This window comes from Cydia pomonella, chromosome 11 (assembly GCF_033807575.1).
Source record: "Cydia pomonella isolate Wapato2018A chromosome 11, ilCydPomo1, whole genome shotgun sequence".
NCBI lineage: Eukaryota > Metazoa > Arthropoda > Insecta > Lepidoptera > Tortricidae > Cydia > Cydia pomonella.
The window spans coordinates 11,182,694-11,208,069 of NC_084713.1; the positions used below are offsets into that span (position 1 = coordinate 11,182,694).

The 25,376-nt window shown below is 38.6% G+C and overlaps 2 protein-coding genes across 2 annotated transcripts; one reads left to right on the top strand and one right to left on the bottom strand.

Annotated features, from left to right (window-relative positions):
• The first annotated feature begins 851 nt into the window (after positions 1-851).
• Positions 852-23,685, top strand: LOC133522832 (mucin-2-like). The gene is made up of 3 exons (XM_061858296.1): positions 852-985; positions 19,948-21,084; positions 23,188-23,685. The coding sequence occupies exons 1-3, from the start codon at positions 865-867 to the stop codon at positions 23,346-23,348; spliced, it is 1,419 nt and encodes a 472-aa protein (XP_061714280.1). The 5' UTR covers positions 852-864; the 3' UTR covers positions 23,349-23,685.
• Positions 4,467-13,786, bottom strand: LOC133523090 (uncharacterized). The gene is made up of 4 exons (XM_061858598.1): positions 11,076-13,786; positions 6,681-6,698; positions 5,298-5,593; positions 4,467-4,483 (listed from the first exon to the last, which is right to left on the bottom strand). The coding sequence occupies exons 1-4, from the start codon at positions 13,508-13,510 to the stop codon at positions 4,467-4,469; spliced, it is 2,766 nt and encodes a 921-aa protein (XP_061714582.1). The 5' UTR covers positions 13,511-13,786.
• Positions 23,686-25,376: the final 1,691 nt, after the last annotated feature.

Here is a 25,376-nt window from a genome sequence, read left to right on the forward strand (position 1 = left end):
TCCTTGACAGCCTGATACGACACGACGTTGAGTTTTTCCTTTACTTGAGCCAGAGGTTATTGATACCAAAATGGAAATTCCAATACCAGAATGGAAATTCTATAACAAATCCATTTAAAACCCAATTGTCATCGTAAAAAAATTAAAAAAAATCGTAGGTACTTAGAAAGTAAAATACTCTAGTCCAGAAACGTATCACTTTCTGCACACTTTTTAGAACAACAGTGACCCTCTTTCAGAGCATGAGAAATGAAAAGTAGTTTATATCTCTCTCGTATTAGTTATTGTTGCTAAAATTTGTAAGAAAATAAAGCGAGTAGAATTCTCGTAGGTATGCTTAACTTCTAGTAGCTTTGTTTTTTTTTGTGTCAGTTTCTAGCAACGAACAGTAATACTAGACATAAATATATGTTACTATGATGTTCATGCTAAATTTCATTTTTCAGCATGTCGTTTTAAATGAGAGTGAACGTCAGTTGTATTGGGGCGGGTATGTACAGTACCTACAGTCGCCATCAGATATATCGGAGCGGCCAAGGTGCTCAGAATTATCTGAACACGCCTCTATTGTCAAGGCGTTAGAGAGTGAGTATTAAGATGTTTTTGAGCACATCGGCCGCTCCGATATATTTGATGGTGAGTGTATTTGTGACTCTTAAGCTGGCCATACACACTGGGGTATGCCTACGCAGTTTTATCAACTGCACAGGTAAAACGGAGTGTGGTATTCGACCGTGCAGTTTCCTATACAGCTTTGCCTGTGCAGTTGTACTGTACAGGCAAAACTGCTCAGGCAAACCCTAGTGTGTATAGCCAGTTTAAAACTAGTTCGATAGTCTACAACTCGCTCGTGATGCAGGAGCGATGGCAACAAGCGCTGCCCACCGCTCCCCTCGAGGCTCGCCGCTGCGCGACCTGCGTGTGCGCCACTCGTCAGTGTCAGCCATGGAGCACGCGCGTCTCTCCTCGCTCCTCGTTATAGCGCGTAAGTACACCTTTGACTCTAGTGTTTACTAATCTAAATTCTAACACCTTTCTACCCGTATACATAGTCCAAAGTGATGTATTGATAAGTGATTCAGTTACCTATGTTGTTTTTACGAACCTTTTTTGTGGTGGAAGGAGGAGTGTTTACTTATTGTGATTTGCAAACGCCTTTCAAAACACAGTGACGGACTTATCTGTGGGCAAGAAATCTGAGCTGGTTTAGTTTCTTAATTCCTCTAACCATTGTTTGTTAAAGCGCTACCGGTTTGAAATGGTCTACTTTTCTTAAATAAGTTAGTATGTATAGTAATAGGTACTCATATACTGTTGTTGGTTTCAGACAGCATTCTATTGTAATGTCTGGACCATGCAAGAGTTGAAGCTCTCACGGTAAATAAGTGGTGTTATCCCCTTATTCTTAGGTAGAAATATATCGATACACATCCTTGTTTCTATGGTAACACAAATGCGTTGGATGTATTTAGCCACTTAGGCCGCCACTATTTATTTGATGTTGACTGTACTTACCTAAATTAACTTAAACACATTTGTTTAATAAAATTTACCGGCTGAAATTCTAACTACTGGCATGTGACAATCTACAGGTGTTTATTTAGTCACCTGCAATAATTTTCGGGTAATATACATATAGGTCATACTGAGCAACTTTTACTATGGATCAAATCCGAAATGGCGAAAAAAATTTACTGTTTCATACATTTTAGCTGACTGACTTTGACATTTTCTGTGGGAGAGTAAGTTTTTGCGATTTCGGGGTTGGTCCCATAGTAAAACTTGCTCAGTATGACTAATACTTATATTCACCCCGTAAATTATTGCAGGTGACTAAATAACCACCATGTATAAAATTATTTATAAAACCCGATAGTAACTCTCTTCTTCATTTGTTTTGATTTTATCGCTAAGATAAATAAGAGAAAAATAATTTAAATAATTACTATTTATTTGTTTTACAACGGAGCAAAGTTGTTGTTAAACTCCTCGTGCTACCCGAGTAAGCGATAAATTCCAAAATTGAACCACGAGCGTAGCGAGTGGTTCGAAAAGTGGAATGTTGACCCTCGCAGGGTAACAAGGCACGGGGGTTAATCTTTGTTTCTGAGTGAAACACAACATTTTTCACCACATCAACGCGAAAAAAAATTTAACTGTAAAACATTACAAATCAAATCCAAATTACATTAGGAATTATTTATCATTCAAAATCATCACTTAAGTTAATTCTACCAGCCAACATAAAAGAAACTACACAAAATTTACATCAGATTACTTGCTACTCTTGTGGATAAATGCAACTTTTTCATCAGACTTTGACAAATATAGAGAGCCTTTACGAGCTGTTTGTAGAACAAAAATATTATTTAAAGTACATATGGGGCTACTTTATAGCACTAGTGCGAGAAGTAGCATATTATGTTATTGTGTCGAACATTTAAAGGGCCATATGTACTGTAAAACGTTGTACGATACATGTGCGAATAGGTAATTCGCAACTCGTGTCGATTTAAAACACTCCCTTCGGTCGTGTTTTAATTTATCGCCACTCGTTTCGAATTTCCTATTTTTCGCACTTGTATCGTAATGTACTATACTTATTAATTAAAATACTTAAATACTTATGTCGAAATACTACTATTGTATTGTAACGCCCTCGAGAACAATGTTTTTGTTTAAATTAGGGTCTGTAGTTGTAATTAAGATGTTACATGATATTTATTCAATACAACAAGGTCACAGGTGTTGTTATGTTTCGATGAAGCGTTAATAATTTGGGGATAAACATGAGAAGGTTAATCTATATTGATAGATAGTCTTGTAGATTTGAAAAACCCAGTGGTGTTAATCGAGGATATCAATATATTAATAGACGTGGCCACGTCGTGAGAACTGAATCGAATACATAGTCTGTAGGTACAGTGGAAAGAAAATGTTTATTTTTTCTAATTTTTGGAAATAACACCTTACAGTTGACAGCATTAGGTACTTACTTACATGAAAAAAATCACAAACTGATCAAAAACGTTCGGAAAAGTCGGCGTCTTTTCGGTGGACTTTACAAAAGTTAACGATTTGGTCACTTTTTCTAAATGGCTTATTACTCGTATATTACACTTGTCGTGCCTTCGGACGGCTAACGGTCAGTCGCGACGTCGTCGGCCCCGAAATTGGCGAAATATTAGCATAGGTATCGTTTACAATATTTCTTGATGTAAAAAAAAATGTTCAACTGCAAAGATTATACTTTTGGCATTTCGAGACAAAGAATTTCTTACATGTCAAATATTATTAACGATATTCCTGTATTTCGTGAAACGGAAAACGATCCTGCACGGGCGCGACGTCGGCCACAATTGTAAGGCTCGAAGGCGGGATAAGTATAATAAGCGCTTAAAACTTTCCATTATACATATTCTAAGAAGTAGACATTTCTATAAGGATAAAGTACGAAAATTAGGCTTTAAAATCCGTTTATTTAATGATGTCCACAGGAAAGTCGCATAACCGTTAACGTATTGATTAAGTATAAAGAGCGCGGTTGATGTTATATGCGATGAACGCTGCGTTAAAATTCATGCGTTTGTCGAACCTGCATCATTTTACATCAGAGCCAAGGTGCCAATCGTTTACGTTCTGTAACGAACGAAACGCAACTGTCACTGTCGCACTAATATGGAAGAGTGATAGAGAGATGACTACGCTACGCTGCGGAGCGTTAACGATTGGCAAATTGGCTTAGCACCCAGATAATCTACCATACATTGTTTACGCGGTAAACGCAGCGGTAAGTGCATTGTCATTTTTCCTACATTCCATCACTACGTGGATCGCATGCGTTCAACGCTGCGTTCATCGCACAAAACAACCGCGCGCCTAAAAAAGGTCTTTGACATCTAAAATCAAACATCTGAACACGACTCTACAAATTGCTAGATAACATTTTTTAGGGCCCAATTTGAAGAATGAGATACGATAACGATAAGTTCTGGTTTAGATAAGTTCTCATTTAGATATCGTTTGTATGTCGTATAATTGACAGAAGCAGCTCGATTCGGGCAACCAGTGTCACTTTGACGTTAGAAATATTGTAGATAGATCTTATTGGGATCACAGCGAAATCGAAATAAACGGTAATTTTGACATGTCGTTTTTAGTTATCGATCTTTTAAAGATCTTAAACGTGTTTTAATCATTCTTCGAACCGGGCCGTTATTCTATACAATACAATATGTTTTTCTTAATTCAAAAAACTGTATTTATGAACTGAATTAACTAAATATGAAGTAATACAATACAATACAAATACTCTTTATTGCACACCTCAATAAAAACCATACAGAGAGAAAACAGCATCAGAAGTAGAGGTAAACAATAGGCGGTCTTATCGCTAAAAAGTGATCTCTTCCAGACAACCTTTAGGTAGCAGAAATCGATAAATTTACACAATGTGATAATAGGTTCTAATTCCAACAATTACCTGAAATATATACAAAATAAAATGAAAAACACAATACACTATGATACGCGCTTTCCTGTTAATGCGTTATTGGAGTCAGTCAACTTTCAATTCCCATAGTTACTTCGCGCATTGAAGCCATAAACGTGAGCAGAATAGACGATGTCACAGTAGGTAGGTGTGGACCACGTGATTCAGCTACAAAGAGCTTCTGGTCACACTGTTGTAAAGACGAGTACTTAGTATCCTTTATCTTTAGAATAACGTAGTATCTTAGACTTTAGTGTTCGGTCTTATAAACTTATAATAAGTTATATCTAAACTTGTATTCTGTTAAGCATGCTAGAGTATTGCGTTTTTGTAGAAGCTTGAGAGCAAGTTTAAGAGAAAACTCAACATTTTTGCTACAAATTCTAAGACGCCAGAGATCTAAGACGCGCTTTCTTTAAAAACAGTTCTCGGTTTACTTTTATAATTTTTATTACTCGGGTCCTTCTCTAAGAATATGTCTGCGGTTGCGTCTAATTTGCCATGACTCTTTTCATACATTTTGTATGAAAATATATGAGTCGCGGCGATTAGACCACAGACATATTTATTGAGAATGACCGACTCGTAACTAAATGGTTAGAACCCACAGAATTTGTTTTCTAACAGGTTCTGTATTGATGATATTAGCTAACGCCAAAATACTCAAACAAACACTGGACTCACAACTCAACAGACTTAAGCCTTTTAATCGCAAACCGACGGACGGTAGCGCAGATCATTGTAAAGAATTTCCTCCGCGCAGCACACACTGATGAAAAGGTAAAATATTTTATCCCCACGATACCGCGAGCGCCCGCCAGCGCGGGGTAACGGCCCGCGCGCTTGGTAGGACTCTGGCGCATACCGGGGGATGCCGTGGCATGCCAGCGCCTACCACCGCTAATGCTACGGTAATCGGTAGATATGTGACCAGTGTGCGTGTGTTCTCCCCCGTCGTCCGCTGACAAAACCTTCCCCTCCCGAAGCTCCGCTACCCCGGCACACTCGGGAGTCTCCGCGTATCGGTGGATGTCTACCGCCGCGGTATCCTCTAACGTGATCCTCGATGGCGCGGAGAAAAATCCTTCGTGATGCTTCGGGCTTGTTGGTGTCAGAATATTATTTGCTGTTTGTTAGTTATGCTGGGCATTTTTCGCAAATCGAAACCATTGTGCCTATTTTGCGTGAAAACGAAGTAGCGCTACTCTAACCAGCTCCTACACGAAACCTAGCAGTGTCTTCAGGTTGCTAACTGCCTCCTTTAGTGTGCACAAAGTCCCTAGGTATTTGTTCTTGTATACTTCTACCTATTTACAGTCTAGTAGGAGAATATGTTTTGCTGTGTCCTCTTCTTCCATGCACTCTCTGCACATGGGGCTGTCTGTTTTACCCATATTATGTTGGCGTTTGTTTAGTGTATTATGTCCTGTAATTAATCCTACTATTTTGCGTAATTTGTGTCTGGGTGTTTTCAGTAGAAGGTATTTTGATGAGCTTGCAGTTTCGTTCCGGTAGAGTTTTTTTGGTCTGCTTACATGTGTTAATTTCAGCCCAGTACTTAATAAAGCACTATCAATAACCATGCTGTCCCTGTCACACGATGTTATATAACATTTTATAACAGCCAATGTCGAAGCAGCATTATCTGCACAAAAGCACATTGAAAAAGCACAAAAATATACATCGATAAATTGAATGTCCTCTGCGTTTTCGTCCACCGGTTTACACAGGCCTTCAAAGACTGAGGCGGGTTCTTCTACTTTGGATTAGTTGGTTGGTACTTATGATCTCAGTCTGAACAGGGTTTTTATTCGATGTATTTTAATAACTCAATGCAATTACAATAAGTTATTAACATACAATTTACTCGCGCTTCTACGTCATATATTGGTACCTACTACATAGATATTTATTTTATTTTACAAGTTATTATGTTCAATAAGTAGGTAAACAGTTCTATATCATGGCCTTTTCATTTCGTGCATTGAAAGAGGCCTGCTCTCAAGGTGGGAGACGTATAGGTAACTAATAATGATAACTATAATAAAATCTGCATACCTATCTATACTCTCAGATCATTTATTTATAGAACCTACACGTTAGAATAGGCATGTTATGTAATAGTTACAATTGTTTCGAGGAGCATCGATACACCGACACCGTTTTACACATTAATGCGCATACTTACCTCAGATTCCTGACCTGACTGAAATGATAATATTCAATTATTAACTTCTGCATAATAATATTAATATTTTAATGAGTATTGAGTGACTAATTAAGAAAAGTTGTTTAAATATTTCTTGATTTTTATAACTTGTATACCTACTAATCTTAATCGTACGTTACTCAATGTGGCGTCTGTGAAGTTTTCAATTCTGGGATAAAATTAAATGTAACAATGAAAAACTTGGTTTTACTTATATCAGAAAACCCGAATATTATACAACTAAAAAACGTTGATTATAGCCGGTATAACCGTTATTTCTTTATTTGGTATTTTGAACGTAATCGCGCGGTACGAGTTTTTTCACAAGCATTGTATGAGCACCTTTTTGCATTGGCTGTAATCATTAATCAAGATTAAACACTTAAAGGAAAAGAGAAAGAGGTCTTCTCGGCTCCATTCGGCTCAGTATTGCTCCAAGCATATCAGGGTTGGCACAACTTGACGTCCCTATACGTGCACGACCACAGATAATGAACTGAATTTTGATAATCCTAAATAATAATTTTATTTTTTTATTAGAAAGGGACAGCATAGCAAGGGACCCTGAATCGCTGTCAAACTTCGGTTTTGTAGGAAGTATCATTTCTGTACGGTAGTACCATAGATATCTAGGTAGTACTTATATTTATTCTGTGCTCGTATTCCCTACGCATTAACGCTGCATGTGGAGGTGTGTACCTACGCACCAGTCTAAATAGGGATGCGGATCCACGCTGCATCGACAATGGTGTGTTAAGAAAATAATAGGTATGCACAAATACATTACTTAGTCGTAATACATATATCACAATTGTCGAGGCGGGGAATGGTTGGGTATGCAAACAATATAAATAGGTAATAGTACCTACTCGTACATAATATTACCTAGCCTAGTCAAAAGCAATATTTTATTACCTGCCTGCCTATAAATCTTATAATAAGTTAAGCTACTTATAACATTTTATTAACCATTTGAATATATTAAAACCTTTAAAACAGTAGTTTTTATTAAAACCTGTTGTTTCTGTAAACAACCTCGGAAATAATGAACACTTGTTGTGATGAAGATAAATTATATTTCAAGCTACCACTTGTAAACAACCTCAAAAAAAACAAATCAACACTTTTTGTATTTCCAACTATTTTAATCACAGACGTCCGTTCGGTTCCGTCGCCCGGTCAAGAATGCCCCTGCGCGCCAAGTCAACTCACTCCCGTTTTTTTTTCCGCCATCGGGCATGACATCACCAGAATAGTCAATGCAGTTACTAATTTCGGTTTAGTTTATTTTCTAAATATAATAGAACCTTACACTCGACCATCCTGATGACGTGCATGTCCCCAGGCACGTATCTGGTGAAACCAAAACCTTACACTCGGCGAGCAAGGACATTCCAGACCTAGAAATTGTTTTACATTCAAGATAATTTTATAGAAAACTAAATCAATCAATTCAATTCAAATTTTATATAAACATAAATTCATCATTATGTCATTCATATCTAATTAAATGTAACGAATATAAAACTAGTATTTATATATTTTTAGACATAATTATCTATAACAATTTATATTGATTTTAATAGCAATTTACTGTTATATAATAAACATTATGTAAGTGATTATCTATTGAAATAATAATTATATTCATTACGATTTACCATGTATCCAAGTAGCTATATAATTAGTTAACTCTCTATCATAGAAACTATGCATATGGAACTAACAAACTGAGTAAACGAGTAACCTTTTAACTTAAAAAAATATATATAACCAATTATCCCTGCTGCCTTATTACCAAATATCCTATTAACCTTGTAACCAAATATCCTTGTAACCAAAAGCCTTGTAACCTTGTAACCAAATATCCTTGTAGCCGTGTAACCAAATAACCTTGTAACCAAATATGCAATCAAACATATATCCAGATTTGTTCATCTCGTTTCAGGCCAAGCTAAGCACGCCAACCATTTCCGCGTCTTCTAGCACTCGACCTGAAACGAGACAAAAAAAATACATTTGCGATAGCTAGTTTTCTGAATCGTCTACCTCTTCTATGTAAGAAACGTCGTTATCGCTTTCGTTATCACTATCGATTTCTAGTGAGGCTATATGTATCCAAGGGCGGATTCTGTCCGCAGCCACTGTAGTTTTTCGTTTGTTCTTCATACCTTCATATCCAGAAATAGGAGCTACCTTATAACGGTCGTTACCTAGTACCTTAACGACTTTAAAGGGCCCCTCGTATGAAGGCATAAGTTTGGTACTCTTGCCATTATTTTGGAATGCAACTTTAGTAATTTTTACTAAATCGCCATTCTTATAAGAACGCGCAGGACGTCTACCCTGATCATAACGTAGTTTTTGAGCGTCTTGAGCCTTGTCAATTCTATCCTTAACCTCGCTACGAATAGACGTTAGGGACAATTTATTTTGTGTCTTATCTGCAACTTGATTTAAAACAGGATTATATTCGCTTGTCATTTCAACCCCGAACATAACTTCAGCTGGTGCCCTACCGATCGTCTTCTGCACTGTATTGTTTAGTCCCCACTGAATTTTCCCTAATTCCCTATCCCATTCTCTCTCATCCGTTCCAAGGCCCTGAGCTGTCAGCGAGTCGAGGATCGTTCTATTGTATCGCTCGACTTGACCATTTGCTCGCGGGCTGGCCACTGCGTTTAAGACATGTTTAATGCCTCGATCTAAACAAAACCTTCTGAACGCATGAGAAGTGAAGCACGAGCCACGGTCACTAATGATTCGATCAGGCACTCGGAAAGTGTCGAATATGTCCTGCAATACCCTTATAACGTTCTGAGTTTTCGTGTTTTTGACCGGTTTTATGAATAAAAACTTCGTAAATGCATCTACTACGGATAATATATAAGTGTGTCCCGTTTTTGATCTAATGAAGGGCCCAAGATGGTCTATATGCAGCGTATGAAACGGTTTTTTAATCTTTTCTATAGGATGTAAAAGGCCTTCCTTTGCATTTGTACCCTTTTTGGCATATGCGCAATCAATACAGGCTCCTACATATTTCTTTATAAACTTTTTCATCTTTGCAAACCAGTAATTTCTTCTAACTCTATCTAGTGTTTTTTCAAAACCTACATGACCTATATCATCATGATTACGCTTGCATATTTGCCATCTAGCGCCCTTCGGGACTACCCACCTCAAGCATTCTTTATCACCGCCTATGCATCTAAATACTTTATTGTCCCGTAAAACGTAATTTGATTTAATGTATTCTACGCCTTTGGGGTCTAGATTACTACTGATAGTATCGCGGATGCGGCAGAGTTCCGAATCACCCATTTGTAGCGTAAGAAGCCAGTCATCATCGCAAATTGTCATGACAGAAGGGTATTGTTCGGGACATTCGGTTTCTACATCGGTAATGGGATTTCTAGATAGCGCATCGACGTGTGCCATTTTGGTTCCTGCCCTATACTCCACCGTGCATAGAAATTCCTGCAGTGCTAACCACCACCTGGCGATCCTAGGTATAAGATCGCGTTTTTCGAACGTGGAGCGGAGAGCACTACAATCGGTGACTATCTTAAATGGCTTACCTAATAAGTACACTCTCAGTTTTTTAAGCGAGCATATCACGGCTAATGTCTCCAATTCATAGGAGTGGAAGTTCCTCTCCTCCGGGGTAGTTTGGCGACTGTAATATGCCACCGGATGAAAAGAGCCCCCACTCCCCGAGGGTCGTTGTAGGAGAATTCCGCCGACGCCTAACCTACTCGCATCTGTGTGCAGTTCCGTTTCTGCAGTAGGATCATAGATTGCCAGTACAGGCCTATCAACTAACTTTTCTTTCAACGTTTTAAACGACTCTTCTTGGTCGTTTCCCCACTCCCATATAGCATTCTTTTTAAGCAATTTTGTTATAGGCTGGGCTAACTGAGCAAAACCTTGTATAAATTTTCTAAAATAACTCACAAGTCCAAGAAATTGTCTAGCATTATGCACATTTTCGGGTCGTGGGAAATCGACCACACTCTGGATTTTTGCTTTTCCCGGCCGCATGCCAGCTGAACTAATTTCAAACCCTAAGTAGTTGATTTCGTTTTGTAGGAAACTGCATTTAGATAAGTTAAGCTTCAAATTAGCCTTTTTTAGCGACAAAAGGATTTCTTCTAACCTACTTAAACATTCCGCGGAGGTCTTGCCAAAAATTAACAGGTCGTCAATATATACGGTAGCTTTATCGAATCTGGCCGGGCCCAGCACACGGTTCATCATACGTTGGAACACCGCTGGCGCATTTGCCAGGCCGAACGGCATCCGGTTATATTCGTATTGGCCATCCGGCGTGACAAACGCTGTCAAATGCTTACTACCTTCCGAGATTGGTACCTGTAGTACCCGGACATCAGATCCAACGTGATAAACCATGACTGGCCGGCCAAACGAGCGATCTCGTCTTCTATCACCGGTATTGGGTAGCGTTCCTTTACGGTTATCGAATTGAGTAGTCTGTAATCGACGCAAAGTCTGACGCCACCATCCTTCTTTCGGACGAGTATAATAGGACTAGCATAATTAGATACGGATTCTCTGATTATACCAGCTTGTAACATATCATCTATCATCGCACGGACCTTCTCACGTTCATGATGTGACAGTCTGTAAGGTCTATATACGACCGGTCGCTCACTATTTAACTCTATATTCATTTCGGTCGTATTAGTGCAACCTAGACTAGCTAAATCAGAAGCAAAGCAATCTTCGTAACAGCTGAGAAGTTTGACGAGCTTGTTTTTATCATCTTCGGTAACATTTTTACCTATATGGAGTTGTTTTTCATCAAACGGTGATGACGCGGTTTCTTCTACAGTTATTTCATTTTCGTACTGGCGTACTGCTGTACCTATATCCGATAACCTATATACCGCCTCTACACGTTCTGCTCGCGCAAATACAAAGTTTTCTTGTAGGTAACAAGACGCAGCACAGGGCATAACCATTACAAAAAGGTTACCCTGCTTCACCTCATAAATCCCGCCACAAACCAAATACTGATCTTGAGGTTTCCCTACCACTTTAGTATTTAACACAACGTTGCCACTAAACTCTGTCCCAGTGGCGGCTCTTACGCTAGCTACCCCATATATCCTGTTACGTGCTACAATTCTTACTCTCTCTAACTTTTCATCGGCACGCTCTTGTAAGTTAGGAAGCTCTGTACCTATGTGTAAAAATTGCAACTTATTTGCATCTTTGTAAACCACGATATGTGGTTGTTCAGAGTAAGTCTGACCTATGAGCATCGACTTTTCAAGCAGACTATCATTAACTACCCGACACATAACGGTGGCGGATACACCATCAATTGTTATGGTCAACTCCGCCGATCCTAAAGACTGTACGAGCTTATCACCGAACCCTATCATCGTAATAGGAATGCAATCATGAGAAAGCCCAAGATGAGAGAAACTGGATTCTCGTATAAGAGTGACTTCGCTTCCTAGATCGACAAAGGCTCCCACTGTCTCACCATTAACTTGTACTGATTTTCTAAATTTGTCAGACGGGTTAGATCCGTATATGCGCATCACTCTGGGTACAGCGTCAGCCTTTGTCGAACCAGAGTCTGACTTTAGCCTACACATCTCTGGTTTATGGCCCACCTTTTGGCACGTACTACATTTAACTAAAGGCTTAGGACAGCGAGAATAAATATGCCCTTTTTCCTTGCAGTTATAACAAAATATGTTAGGATTTAATTTCGTGCTGGCTCTACTAGACGTCTTCTCATCACCCCCAGTCACGCTCCTATCCTTAGGCAACGAAATATTTACGAATGATTCTTTATTATTGCTTAGTAGAAATTTAAGAAGCTGATCGGGTTCCTCACACCGTAAAGCTAAAGCACTAGATCGCATAGTTTTATCCGTGATACCATGAATAAGGCAGTCGACTGCTCGCCTACCCGTGATTTCGCACTGATTAAGCAACGCTAATTTCTCGTAAAAGTAAATTTCCATAGATTCTTGGTACTTACTCCTACGTTTCAACATGTCTTCTAGTAATTGCCCGTAGTTTTGTTCTGATGGAAATGCGTTAGCCAATTTAGTTTGCCACTCGTCCCATGAAAACAAAATTGTATTAAGGCTCTCAAACCAAGTCTTAGCTAACCCTGTCAGTTTCTGCATAGCAAAATGTATAACCGTCTTTTCGTCCCAGCCGTAAACTTTAGCACACTCGTTGACTTTTTTTAACCACACATCAATCCTTTGATTTTTTTCGGATGGGTTAAATTCTGGAATAATGTTTTTGTAGTCGATATTTCTGTTAATCGGAATTTGGCTTTGTGTTGTCGGCTGAGACGGTAAGACATATTTAATTGATTTGATTATTTTGACAATATCATTAGAAGAGAAAGAAGGACTACATGACCTTTTATGCCGTCGATCGATGCTCGTGGAATCCCTTCCTGCCCGATCGCGCGTTGCTCTGGGGCCCCGCTCTCGGCTGCGGCTGCGCGGCTCGTGGCTGATCCCGGCTCTCGGTGGTCGGCTGCGGCTGCGGCGCTCGCGGCTTCGTCTTGACGTCGAATTGCGTTCGTTCCTCCGTGAGCGGCGCTCGGCGTCTTTTTCTTTCTGCAGATCCTCCTCCATCTGCCGAATACGCTCTCGCTCCCTCTTTAGAGCCAGGTCTCGCTCCCTCAAGCGGCGGCTGTGGCTGCGGCTGCGGCTCCTGCGTCGTACATACGTCCCACTGCGCCTCGATCGGGAGCGATCACGCTCTGGAGTCACTAAACTTCGGCGTTTCCCATATTCTTCATCCATTATCTGAAACTCGTCGCATACAGTAACATTAGTACCTTAACTAGGGAGGTAGGGAGTAATTTTAGGCGACTAGAACTTTAAGATTTCTCTTTTCTCTTATATCTCGAAAACGGTGCGTCCTAGCGCAAAACTAATGAAATTTTAGCTCCCCTGTGATACCCCTGTTGACCTTAGGCACGATGATTGACAAAGCAAAAATTTAGAAAATCCTAAGTTTTCCAAAAAAAAAAAAAAATTTTTTTAAAGTGGTTACAGCATTCATGTAGGTAGTATAGTACCTTGGGGTACACCTATATCTGTTTTTTTTTTGTATCACCCGCATATCAGGTGGCTGGCGTAATTCAGATGTTGTATAAAACATGTGTTTTATAAAACACGTGGTTATCACGTGATCGTAATCACTAATAAAAATATGCAGGAACAGGTAGTTTATCGAAATAAAAGTGTTTGTTCTAGAAATCTGAGTACTTATTGCATTTAAATATATTTTACACAAAACTATGTAAAATATACCAACCTAACTTTATACTCGTGTCCAAATTACTCTAGCACCTTATTTAGCAAAGACTCCTTATATCATATTTGATATAATATGCATTATTAACAGAATATACATGTGAGCGAGTACTTACGGAATTTCGTTATCCCACTTCTGACTTGTAAACAACCTCGGAAATAATGAACACTTGTTGTGATGAAGATAAATTATATTTCAAGCTACCACTTGTAAACAACCTCAAAAAAAACAAATCAACACTTTTTGTATTTCCAACTATTTTAATCACAGACGTCCGTTCGGTTCCGTCGCCCGGTCAAGAATGCCCCTGCGCGCCAAGTCACCTCACTCCCGTTTTTTTTTCCGCCATCGGGCATGACATCACCAGAATAGTCAATGCAGTTACTAATTTCGGTTTAGTTTATTTTCTAAATATAATAGAACCTTACATTTCTTTGCAGATGATTCATGTCTTGATATTTTCCTAGCTTTTTACATTAAATATTTACCAAAATCAAGTTTGCCAAGCAGTATAATGGCCGAATGAAGAGTGTGTGACCTATATTGATGATCAATGGCAGTCTTCACTTAAACACGGTGACATGACGTTAACATTAAACCGGTGAAATTCTCAACAATGAATCCCAGGCATGCTTTTACGATAGTAAACAATGTGGTCCGTAACTACGGTCCGTAGCTAGCTACGAATGAGTTTGGTATCTGTCACCGACCGGGTCAAGCACCTTGGGTGGGATCGCAAAAAGCGGGCCTTGAAAACCAGTTTGATACAAGCTACTGGAATAAAAGTACAACACAACATGTTCGCGTATAAGGAACTTGAAATTAAGTGTGTTTTTAAGTGGACGCATGCCATTTCATGTCGTGCGTTAATTTTAATACTAAAAATACTACTTCACAGCGCAAAATAATAGTGGGAGATGTATGACGAATTTATTACATTGGCCGTAATTACATTTACACTACAAAAACCCGTTTAATTGTGCTTCTTTACTACACATGACTACCAAGTCCACGCCCATATCAATCTATAATTTTATTGTTTTGGCAGCTTTAGTAACACTTTATCGATAGATTCGTTCAGAATTATAGAATGTAGTATGGAATGTGTGGCCTTAGCGAGCCTGAAAGACTATAGTTCATGTGCTGGCATTGTAAATTTTGTATTGATTCAGTGAAGCACTATGTATATTACCTACTTAGGGGGCGTCCACAAATTACGTAACTCAAATTGGAGGGAAGGGGGGGGGTCAGGCCAAGCGTTACGGTCCTGTTACGTTGGGGAGGGGGGGAGTCAAGGTTTGCGTTACGTCACGTACGATTTTATAATAATACATAAAAAAATTTTTTTTTGTTTTCTTATGTATTATTATAAAATATTAGCATACCGGGGGATGCCGTGGCATGCCAGCGCCTACCACCGCTAATGCTACGGTAATCGGTAGATATGTGACCAGTGTGCGTGTGTTCTCCCCCGTCGTCCGCTGACAAAACCTTCCCCTCCCGAAGCTCCGCTACCCCGGCACACTCGGGAGTCTCCGCGTATCGGTGGATGTCTACCGCCGCGGTATCCTCTAACGTGATCCTCGATGGCGCGGAGAAAAATCCTTCGTGATGCTTCGGGCTTGTTGGTGTCAGAATATTATTTGCTGTTTGTTAGTTATGCTGGGCATTTTTCGCAAATCGAAACCATTGTGCCTATTTTGCGTGAAAACGAAGTAGCGCTACTCTAACCAGCTCCTACACGAAACCTAGCAGTGTCTTCAGGTTGCTAACTGCCTCCTTTAGTGTGCACAAAGTCCCTAGGTATTTGTTCTTGTATACTTCTACCTATTTACAGTCTAGTAGGAGAATATGTTTTGCTGTGTCCTCTTCTTCCATGCACTCTCTGCACATGGGGCTGTCTGTTTTACCCATATTATGTTGGCGTTTGTTTAGTGTATTATGTCCTGTAATTAATCCTACTATTTTGCGTAATTTGTGTCTGGGTGTTTTCAGTAGAAGGTATTTTGATGAGCTTGCAGTTTCGTTCCGGTAGAGTTTTTTTGGTCTGCTTACATGTGTTAATTTCAGCCCAGTACTTAATAAAGCACTATCAATAACCATGCTGTCCCTGTCACACGATGTTATATAACATTTTATAACAGCCAATGTCGAAGCAGCATTATCTGCACAAAAGCACATTGAAAAAGCACAAAAATATACATCGATAAATTGAATGTCCTCTGCGTTTTCGTCCACCGGTTTACACAGGCCTTCAAAGACTGAGGCGGGTTCTTCTACTTTGGATTAGTTGGTTGGTACTTATGATCTCAGTCTGAACAGGGTTTTTATTCGATGTATTTTAATAACTCAATGCAATTACAATAAGTTATTAACATACAATTTACTCGCGCTTCTACGTCATATATTGGTACCTACTACATAGATATTTATTTTATTTTACCAGTTATTATGTTCAATAAGTAGGTAAACAGTTCTATATCATGGCCTTTTCATTTCGTGCATTGAAAGAGGCCTGCTCTCAAGGTGGGAGACGTATAGGTAACTAATAATGATAACTATAATAAAATCTGCATACCTATCTATACTCTCAGATCATTTATTTATAGAACCTACACGTTAGAATAGGCATGTTATGTAATAGTTACAATTGTTTCGAGGAGCATCGATACACCGACACCGTTTTACACATTAATGCGCATACTTACCTCAGATTCCTGACCTGACTGAAATGATAATATTCAATTATTAACTTCTGCATAATAATATTAATATTTTAATGAGTATTGAGTGACTAATTAAGAAAAGTTGTTTAAATATTTCTTGATTTTTATAACTTGTATACCTACTAATCTTAATCGTACGTTACTCAATGTGGCGTCTGTGAAGTTTTCAATTCTGGGATAAAATTAAATGTAACAATGAAAAACTTGGTTTTACTTATATCAGAAAACCCGAATATTATACAACTAAAAAACGTTGATTATAGCCGGTATAACCGTTATTTCTTTATTTGGTATTTTGAACGTAATCGCGCGGTACGAGTTTTTTCACAAGCATTGTATGAGCACCTTTTTGCATTGGCTGTAATCATTAATCAACATTAAACACTTAAAGGAAAAGAGAAAGAGGTCTTCTCGGCTCCATTCGGCTCAGTATTGCTCCAAGCATATCAGGGTTGGCACAACTGGACGTCCCTATACGTGCACGACCACAGATAATGAACTGAATTTTGATAATCCTAAATAATAATTTTATTTTTTTATTAGAAAGGGACAGCATAATTCGACCCTGAATCGCTGTCAAACTTCGGTTTTGTAGGAAGTATCATTTCTGTACGGTAGTACCATAGATATCTAGGTAGTACTTATATTTATTCTGTGCTCGTATTCCCTACGCATTAACGCTGCATGTGGAGGTGTGTACCTACGCACCAGTCTAAATAGGGATGCGGATCCACGCTGCATCGACAATGGTGTGTTAAGAAAATAATAGGTATGCACAAATACATTACTTAGTCGTAATACATATATCACAATTGTCGAGGCGGGGAATGGTTGGGTATGCAAAAAATATAAATAGGTAATAGTACCTACTCGTACATAATATTACCTAGCCTAGTCAAAACCAATATTTTATTACCTGCCTGCCTATAAATCTTATAATAAGTTAAGCTACTTATAACATTTTATTAACCATTTGAATATATTAAAACCTTTAAAACAGTAGTTTTTATTAAAACCTGTTGTTTCTTTGCAGATGATTCATGTCTTGATATTTTCCTAGCTTTTTTACATTAAATATTTACCAAAATCAAGTTTGCCAAGCAGTATAATGGCCGAATGAAGAGTGTGTGACCTATATTGATGATCAATGGCAGTCTTCACTTAAACACGGTGACATGACGTTAACATTAAACCGGTGAAATTCTCAACAATGAATCCCAGGCATGCTTTTACGATAGTAAACAATGTGGTCCGTAACTACGGTCCGTAGCTAGCTACGAATGAGTTTGGTATCTGTCACCGACCGGGTCAAGCACCTTGGGTGGGATCGCAAAAAGCGGGCCTTGAAAACCAGTTTGATACAAGCTACTGGAATAAAAGTACAACACAACATGTTCGCGTATAAGGAACTTGAAATTAAGTGTGTTTTTAAGTGGACGCATGCCATTTCATGTCGTGCGTTAATTTTAATACTAAAAATACTACTTCACAGCGCAAAATAATAGTGGGAGATGTATGACGAATTTATTACATTGGCCGTAATTACATTTACACTACAAAAACCCGTTTAATTGTGCTTCTTTACTACACATGACTACCAAGTCCACGCCCATATCAATCTATAATTTTATTGTTTTGGCAGCTTTAGTAACACTTTATCGATAGATTCGTTCAGAATTATAGAATGTAGTATGGAATGTGTGGCCTTAGCGAGCCTGAAAGACTATAGTTCATGTGCTGGCATTGTAAATTTTGTATTGATTCAGTGAAGCACTATGTATATTACCTACTTAGGGGGCGTCCACAAATTACGTAACTCAAATTGGAGGGAAGGGGGGGGGGGGGGGTCAGGCCAAGCGTTACGGTCCTGTTACGTTGGGGAGGGGGGGAGTCAAGGTTTGCGTTACGTCACGTACGATTTTATAATAATACATAAAAAAATTTTTTTTTGTTTTCTTATGTATTATTATAAAATATTAGCCACAGAAGATGGGATCGCCGCCGAAGCCGATACCGATTGTGAGAGCGATTCTGATTTACCTTTAATAGAATGTATTAAGAAATGGAACCAAAACGCGTTCATAGATGATTAAATTTCTTGATTCCTTGAAACCACAGTTTAATGATTTATTGAAACAGACAGATTTTTGATTAAAAAGTATCTATACTACCACCTGTCTTTCTTTTCTGAATATTAACCTAAAGATTTTTACAAAGCACTTGTTACGTAACGGAATTGAAGGGGGGGGGGGGGTCCCAGATAAGCGTGACGGTCCTGTTACATGAGGGGAGGGGGGGGGGTCAAAAAATTAGGAATTTTGCGTTACGTAATTTGTGGACGCCCCCTTAATTAATTTGTATAAGTAATGTGCCTTAAGGAGACCCGTTCAGATAGTAATTTCTATAAGACTCCATGTAACATTCCGTGATATACCTATACCTACCGAAAACTCAGGTAACTATGGTCCACATCTCACACAGTTGGTCGAAATGTACCTATGCATTATATCTTTGTAATAATGATAGGTATTTATCTAATTTAGAATAGAATTATATTTTTGTAATAATGATAAGTTTTTAACAAATTTTCAATGAGCAATTGTGTACCCAAAGTACGATATGTCTATTTTACGATTATTCATTCTAATAACCTCGTCAAACATAATTATTAAAAATTAGACTATTGTTGCAATATTGGACTACATTTACTAGAGTATGGTACTTAATTTCATTAATAGGTCTCCATTAATAACCAATCAAGAATCTTTAGGCGCTAACTTGTTGAGGAAATGACAACTCGGCGATCGTAGGTGCAAATATTTGCATTGTTTTATTTGAGTGACGACCGGTCTGGCCTAGTAGGTAGTGACCCTGCCTATGAAGCCGATGGTCCCGGGTTCGAATCCCGGTAATAAGGGCAATAATTTGTGTGATTAATTCAGATATTTGTTCCTGAGTCATGGGTGTTTACTACGTATTATATTATATAAGTACTTATGTATTTATCTATATATGTATACGTATGTATATCGTTGCCTACCCATAGTACAAGCTTTGCCTAGTTTGGAACTAGGTCGATCTGTAAGATACTCCCCAAATATTCATTTATGTATGCTTTCGTGGTGCATGATACGAACATACTTAGAAAATTCGTGAAAAGAAATCATTTAATTTTCTTTTTTTCTTAATTCCAGTGTTACAGCTCAGCCAAACTGAAATCTCAAACACTCTACCAGAATCATGGTACGCCGCTAACGTAATAAATGATGGATCATACTCACCGAAGCCCTTATCTGAGATATTTTCGACGCAATCGACTTTCTCTTCGGCTAATCCAATCGTCGTGCTACAATCCTCGACAGCAGATCCGATTTTGTTCTCGACACCCACAAGTTCGGCGCCATCAATAGGCAGGCCGAATGACAGAATAACAGAAATATCCGTTGTGCCCTTACAAACTGAAGAACCTGCTCAGCCACAGTCGACAGAGTCAGTGCCGTCGCAATCTCCACCGGTCACAATATTTGCTGATACGCCGACATCGCCACCACGACTTCCCGAATTGTCACAGTTCCAACAACCACCCGCACCGCCTTCGGCCCCACCAGTATTATCAGCTCCCCAGCAAATCCAAATACAAACCGCGCCACAAGGAACGCCGCAAGGAACGCCGCCAGCTCCTACCTCTACTACAATTCCACCAGTTACGACTACCTTTTCTTCATTTCCACCATTTACGTCTACATCTTCTTCATTTGTATCAGTTACATCTATCTCTTCGTCATTTGCGCCAGTAACATCTATCTCTTCGTCATTTGCGCCAGTAACGTCTACCTCTTCGTCATTTGCACCAGTAACATCTACCTCTTCATTTGCACCAGTTACATCTACCCCCTATTCGCTTCCACCGGTTACCTCTACCCCCTTTTCCCTTCCATCAGTTACCAACAGCACCTCTTTTGCAGTCCCCCCAGTAATTTCTACCTTTTCTCCAGCAATACCTAGTACTAGCAATGCCCCTCAAGTACCCTGCACAAACAGCTCAAAATCAGGCTCTCAACTACCGTCATTCAGAATTCGCCTAGTAGCTCCAAGGGGATCCGTGACCAAAGTCGAAATCAATCCTCCGATTACAACCACCACTAGAAGACCCACTACTACTCGAACTCGAAGAATAAGGAACAATTACGATGGCTGCGTCAGCGGATGCGGAGGCAGGAAGGTCCCTATATGTGCCAGTCCCTCGGGCGTGTCTCCTATCGACCCAAACAGGCTTAAAGGATTCCCATCAGTGTGCCACATGGCATGCCACAATTCGTTTAGGAAGACTTGTAAGTAATAGCTTTATTTTACATCTATCATAAATGAATAACAAAACTTCCATGAGATTCAGATATAGGTATTATGCCTACAGCATGTATTTTTGATACGACCGCTTAGTTTAGTTAGGCCCTAATGAACACACTTTCATAGGTTTTATAAAAAATGTACGACTTATTATTTCTTATAAATTAATGCAGCAAGCAATGTATTAGGTACTTTACTACATTGTTTTAATTTATAACGTCGCATTTACTAACGCGACGTCACAACTGTCACAAGAAAGCACGATGTACGAAATATATTATTGTCGAAAAAATAATTATTACGCTGTGGTAAGTAGTTAAAAACTAAATTAAAAAAAATAAACTTTCAAAATAATTTAATAAGTAACACTAAAACTTACGCTTCGTTTAAGTTTGCGGTTATATAAAAAAACACACTGTACATATTAAAACAGGACTGACCCTGATTAATAAATTTAATATTTAATCAGGCGTAAAATTAGCGATAGAGAATTAATCACTATTGGACAACGACCGGTAATTTTATGAAGGTTCAAGTCTGAACTGATGACCGGAGGAGAATTAACTTTCGGTTTCCCCGGTTGGCGTTATGTGCGTGAAATAGTGCGTATCATGCTGCGAGCGATCACAACAAATGCAGACCGGTTTGTTCGTGCGAACGCGAACGTTACCTCATTCGCGTTTTGTAACGCACCCAATTATTGACAGATTTAGGTGTGCTTGCTTAGTTTTACGCATATGTGTCATAAAAATGACAGCTCAATCCGCTGAATTGATAGGTTCATTACGTTTTCACGGAGTTGAACATTGCGTGGCATGTTGGTATGTTTAATTAAAGTTACAATCGTTTTACACACAATTAAGAGGAACGGGGACGGAGACGGCCGCTTCTCCATACAAACGTAGTTCCCGTTTTCCTCACTGGATATTGACATTATTTATGGAAACTATTTTAATATACAATTTGATGTACATAAACCATGGCTATGCCCTACGTTTGACTTTTTTAGATTTTTTGATTATTGTAAAAATTAGGAGCAGAAAACAGATTTCATACAACTTTTTAAATGCTGAGGAAAATTAGGACTACGTTTGTATGAAAAGGAGATTTCGCGCGGATCCTCCACTTTCGTCTTAATGTTCAAATAAACAATCTTGCAATTTTTGCAAATATTTCGTAGGCAGATATAACGCTCACTATCACTTCAATCGGTCTCTAGGTTACCAGATAATATGCATTGTGAGATCCTATGAAGCCTATTAAGGTATGCGCAATATACATGGCTATCTACAGGGATAAAAGTTGATTTAGGGCAGTTGTTGATGAAGGGCAAAGTTGTTATTTAACCCCTCGTGCTAATATTGATACCCGAGTAAGCGAAAGATCCCAAAATTGAACCAAGCTCTACCAGCGAGTGGTTTAACAATGAGGGTTAACCGTCGAATGACAGACAAAATTGTTCACCACACTATTGCGAGGAAGATATTAGCTGTAAAAAAAAAATCAAATCGAAATGAAAGCTATTAGGTAGATATTCAAAGTAGTCACTTAAAATTTAATTTGACTAGCCAACACGAGGAAACAACTAGAAATTTGCATCAAATTACTTTGCCATTAGTGGGTAAAATGCAACTTTGTCAGTTGAATTGGTTTTCAAGAACAAAGAAGCCTTTAGGAAGCTTGTGTGTTGGAAATGAAATGTATTACCTACTTACACCGCGATAAAAAAACCGCACTTGCTTTCGCAAACGCTCAACCGAATGGATGAAATCACGACGCACTGATTATCGGATTACTTATACTGAAATCGAATTCAGACCATAATGGGACACGTCATTAACTAGAATCAAACCAAGCTAAATTGGTAGCGATTTTGACAGCCCAGCCTCTGCAAGTGTTAAGTAATCGTCATAATTTCATAGATGTTTGACGGTTAAAATAACACTTGCACTGTCTGGGCGATCAAAATTGCTGCCAACTTATCTTTGTCTCACTCTAACCGTACGGTTTTGGATACAGTTTAAAGTTTATGGGAACGTTCACGTTACCTCATTTAAGGTTTGACATATGTATTCTTTTATTTCCAGTGTACGAAAAGGTGACTGATGGTAGATGCGGCCAACTGCGCACCCGAATCAGGCCTCTTGACTCCAAAACCAAGCTCAAAAAGGACGATCTCCAGAAAGCTACATATACTGTCGTACAAGGAGGCCCGTCAGTCATCGAGTTCACACCCTTGAACTCTTAGAGGCAACATTTTTGTCAAAGTAATTGTAGTACTCTTAAACTCCTCAGCGAGAGAGATTATGTCCAATATTGAGTCGGACAATTTAAACCGTGCCACGTTTGAGTAAAATTGTTAGAATTACAGTACTGTAGATCTACTGTAATAAAACCAGTCAAAGGAGACTATATAGAGATAATGAGATTTCATGTCCTTCGAGACTATGTACTTTGGCTCTCAAAATACCTACGTCTTTAGAAAATAAGAACACGAGATTCTATCACTGCCAAATTGTACCAACGTACACTTGTTCAATATTTATTTGAACAGGATTAATGTCATAAAATTAAGGAATATTGCAACACAACTAAATATAATAGAACCTTACATTTCTTTGCAGATGATTCATGTCTTGATATTTTCCTAGCTTTTTTACATTAAATATTTACCAAAATCAAGTTTGCCAAGCAGTATAATGGCCGAATGAAGAGTGTGTGACCTATATTGATGATCAATGGCAGTCTTCACTTAAACACGGTGACATGACGTTAACATTAAACCGGTGAAATTCTCAACAATGAATCCCAGGCATGCTTTTACGATAGTAAACAATGTGGTCCGTAACTACGGTCCGTAGCTAGCTACGAATGAGTTTGGTATCTGTCACCGACCGGGTCAAGCACCTTGGGTGGGATCGCAAAAAGCGGGCCTTGAAAACCAGTTTGATACAAGCTACTGGAATAAAAGTACAACACAACATGTTCGCGTATAAGGAACTTGAAATTAAGTGTGTTTTTAAGTGGACGCATGCCATTTCATGTCGTGCGTTAATTTTAATACTAAAAATACTACTTCACAGCGCAAAATAATAGTGGGAGATGTATGACGAATTTATTACATTGGCCGTAATTACATTTACACTACAAAAACCCGTTTAATTGTGCTTCTTTACTACACATGACTACCAAGTCCACGCCCATATCAATCTATAATTTTATTGTTTTGGCAGCTTTAGTAACACTTTATCGATAGATTCGTTCAGAATTATAGAATGTAGTATGGAATGTGTGGCCTTAGCGAGCCTGAAAGACTATAGTTCATGTGCTGGCATTGTAAATTTTGTATTGATTCAGTGAAGCACTATGTATATTACCTACTTAGGGGGCGTCCACAAATTACGTAACTCAAATTGGAGGGAAGGGGGGGGGGGGGTCAGGCCAAGCGTTACGGTCCTGTTACGTTGGGGAGGGGGGGAGTCAAGGTTTGCGTTACGTCACGTACGATTTTATAATAATACATAAAAAAATTTTTTTTTGTTTTCTTATGTATTATTATAAAATATTAGCCACAGAAGATGGGATCGCCGCCGAAGCCGATACCGATTGTGAGAGCGATTCTGATTTACCTTTAATAGAATGTATTAAGAAATGGAACCAAAACGCGTTCATAGATGATTAAATTTCTTGATTCCTTGAAACCACAGTTTAATGATTTATTGAAACAGACAGATTTTTGATTAAAAAGTATCTATACTACCACCTGTCTTTCTTTTCTGAATATTAACCTAAAGATTTTTACAAAGCACTTGTTACGTAACGGAATTGAAGGGGGGGGGGGGTCCCAGATAAGCGTGACGGTCCTGTTACATGAGGGGAGGGGGGGGGGGTCAAAAAATTAGGAATTTTGCGTTACGTAATTTGTGGACGCCCCCTTAATTAATTTGTATAAGTAATGTGCCTTAAGGAGACCCGTTCAGATAGTAATTTCTATAAGACTCCATGTAACATTCCGTGATATACCTATACCTACCGAAAACTCAGGTAACTATGGTCCACATCTCACACAGTTGGTCGAAATGTACCTATGCATTATATCTTTGTAATAATGATAGGTATTTATCTAATTTAGAATAGAATTATATTTTTGTAATAATGATAAGTTTTTAACAAATTTTCAATGAGCAATTGTGTACCCAAAGTACGATATGTCTATTTTACGATTATTCATTCTAATAACCTCGTCAAACATAATTATTAAAAATTAGACTATTGT

Bases quoted from the DNA above. Each gene is read 5' to 3' on its own strand.
- LOC133522832 (XM_061858296.1), top strand. From the start codon at position 865: ATGGCAACAAGCGCTGCCCACCGCTCCCCTCGAGGCTCGCCGCTGCGC. The intron at 986-19,947 runs GTAAGTACACCT...TCTTAATTCCAG, and splicing joins CTCGCTCCTCGTTATAGCGC to TGTTACAGCTCAGCCAAACT. The intron at 21,085-23,187 runs GTAAGTAATAGC...TTTTATTTCCAG, and splicing joins CAATTCGTTTAGGAAGACTT to TGTACGAAAAGGTGACTGAT.
- LOC133523090 (XM_061858598.1), bottom strand. From the start codon at position 13,510: ATGGATGAAGAATATGGGAAACGCCGAAGTTTAGTGACTCCAGAGCGT.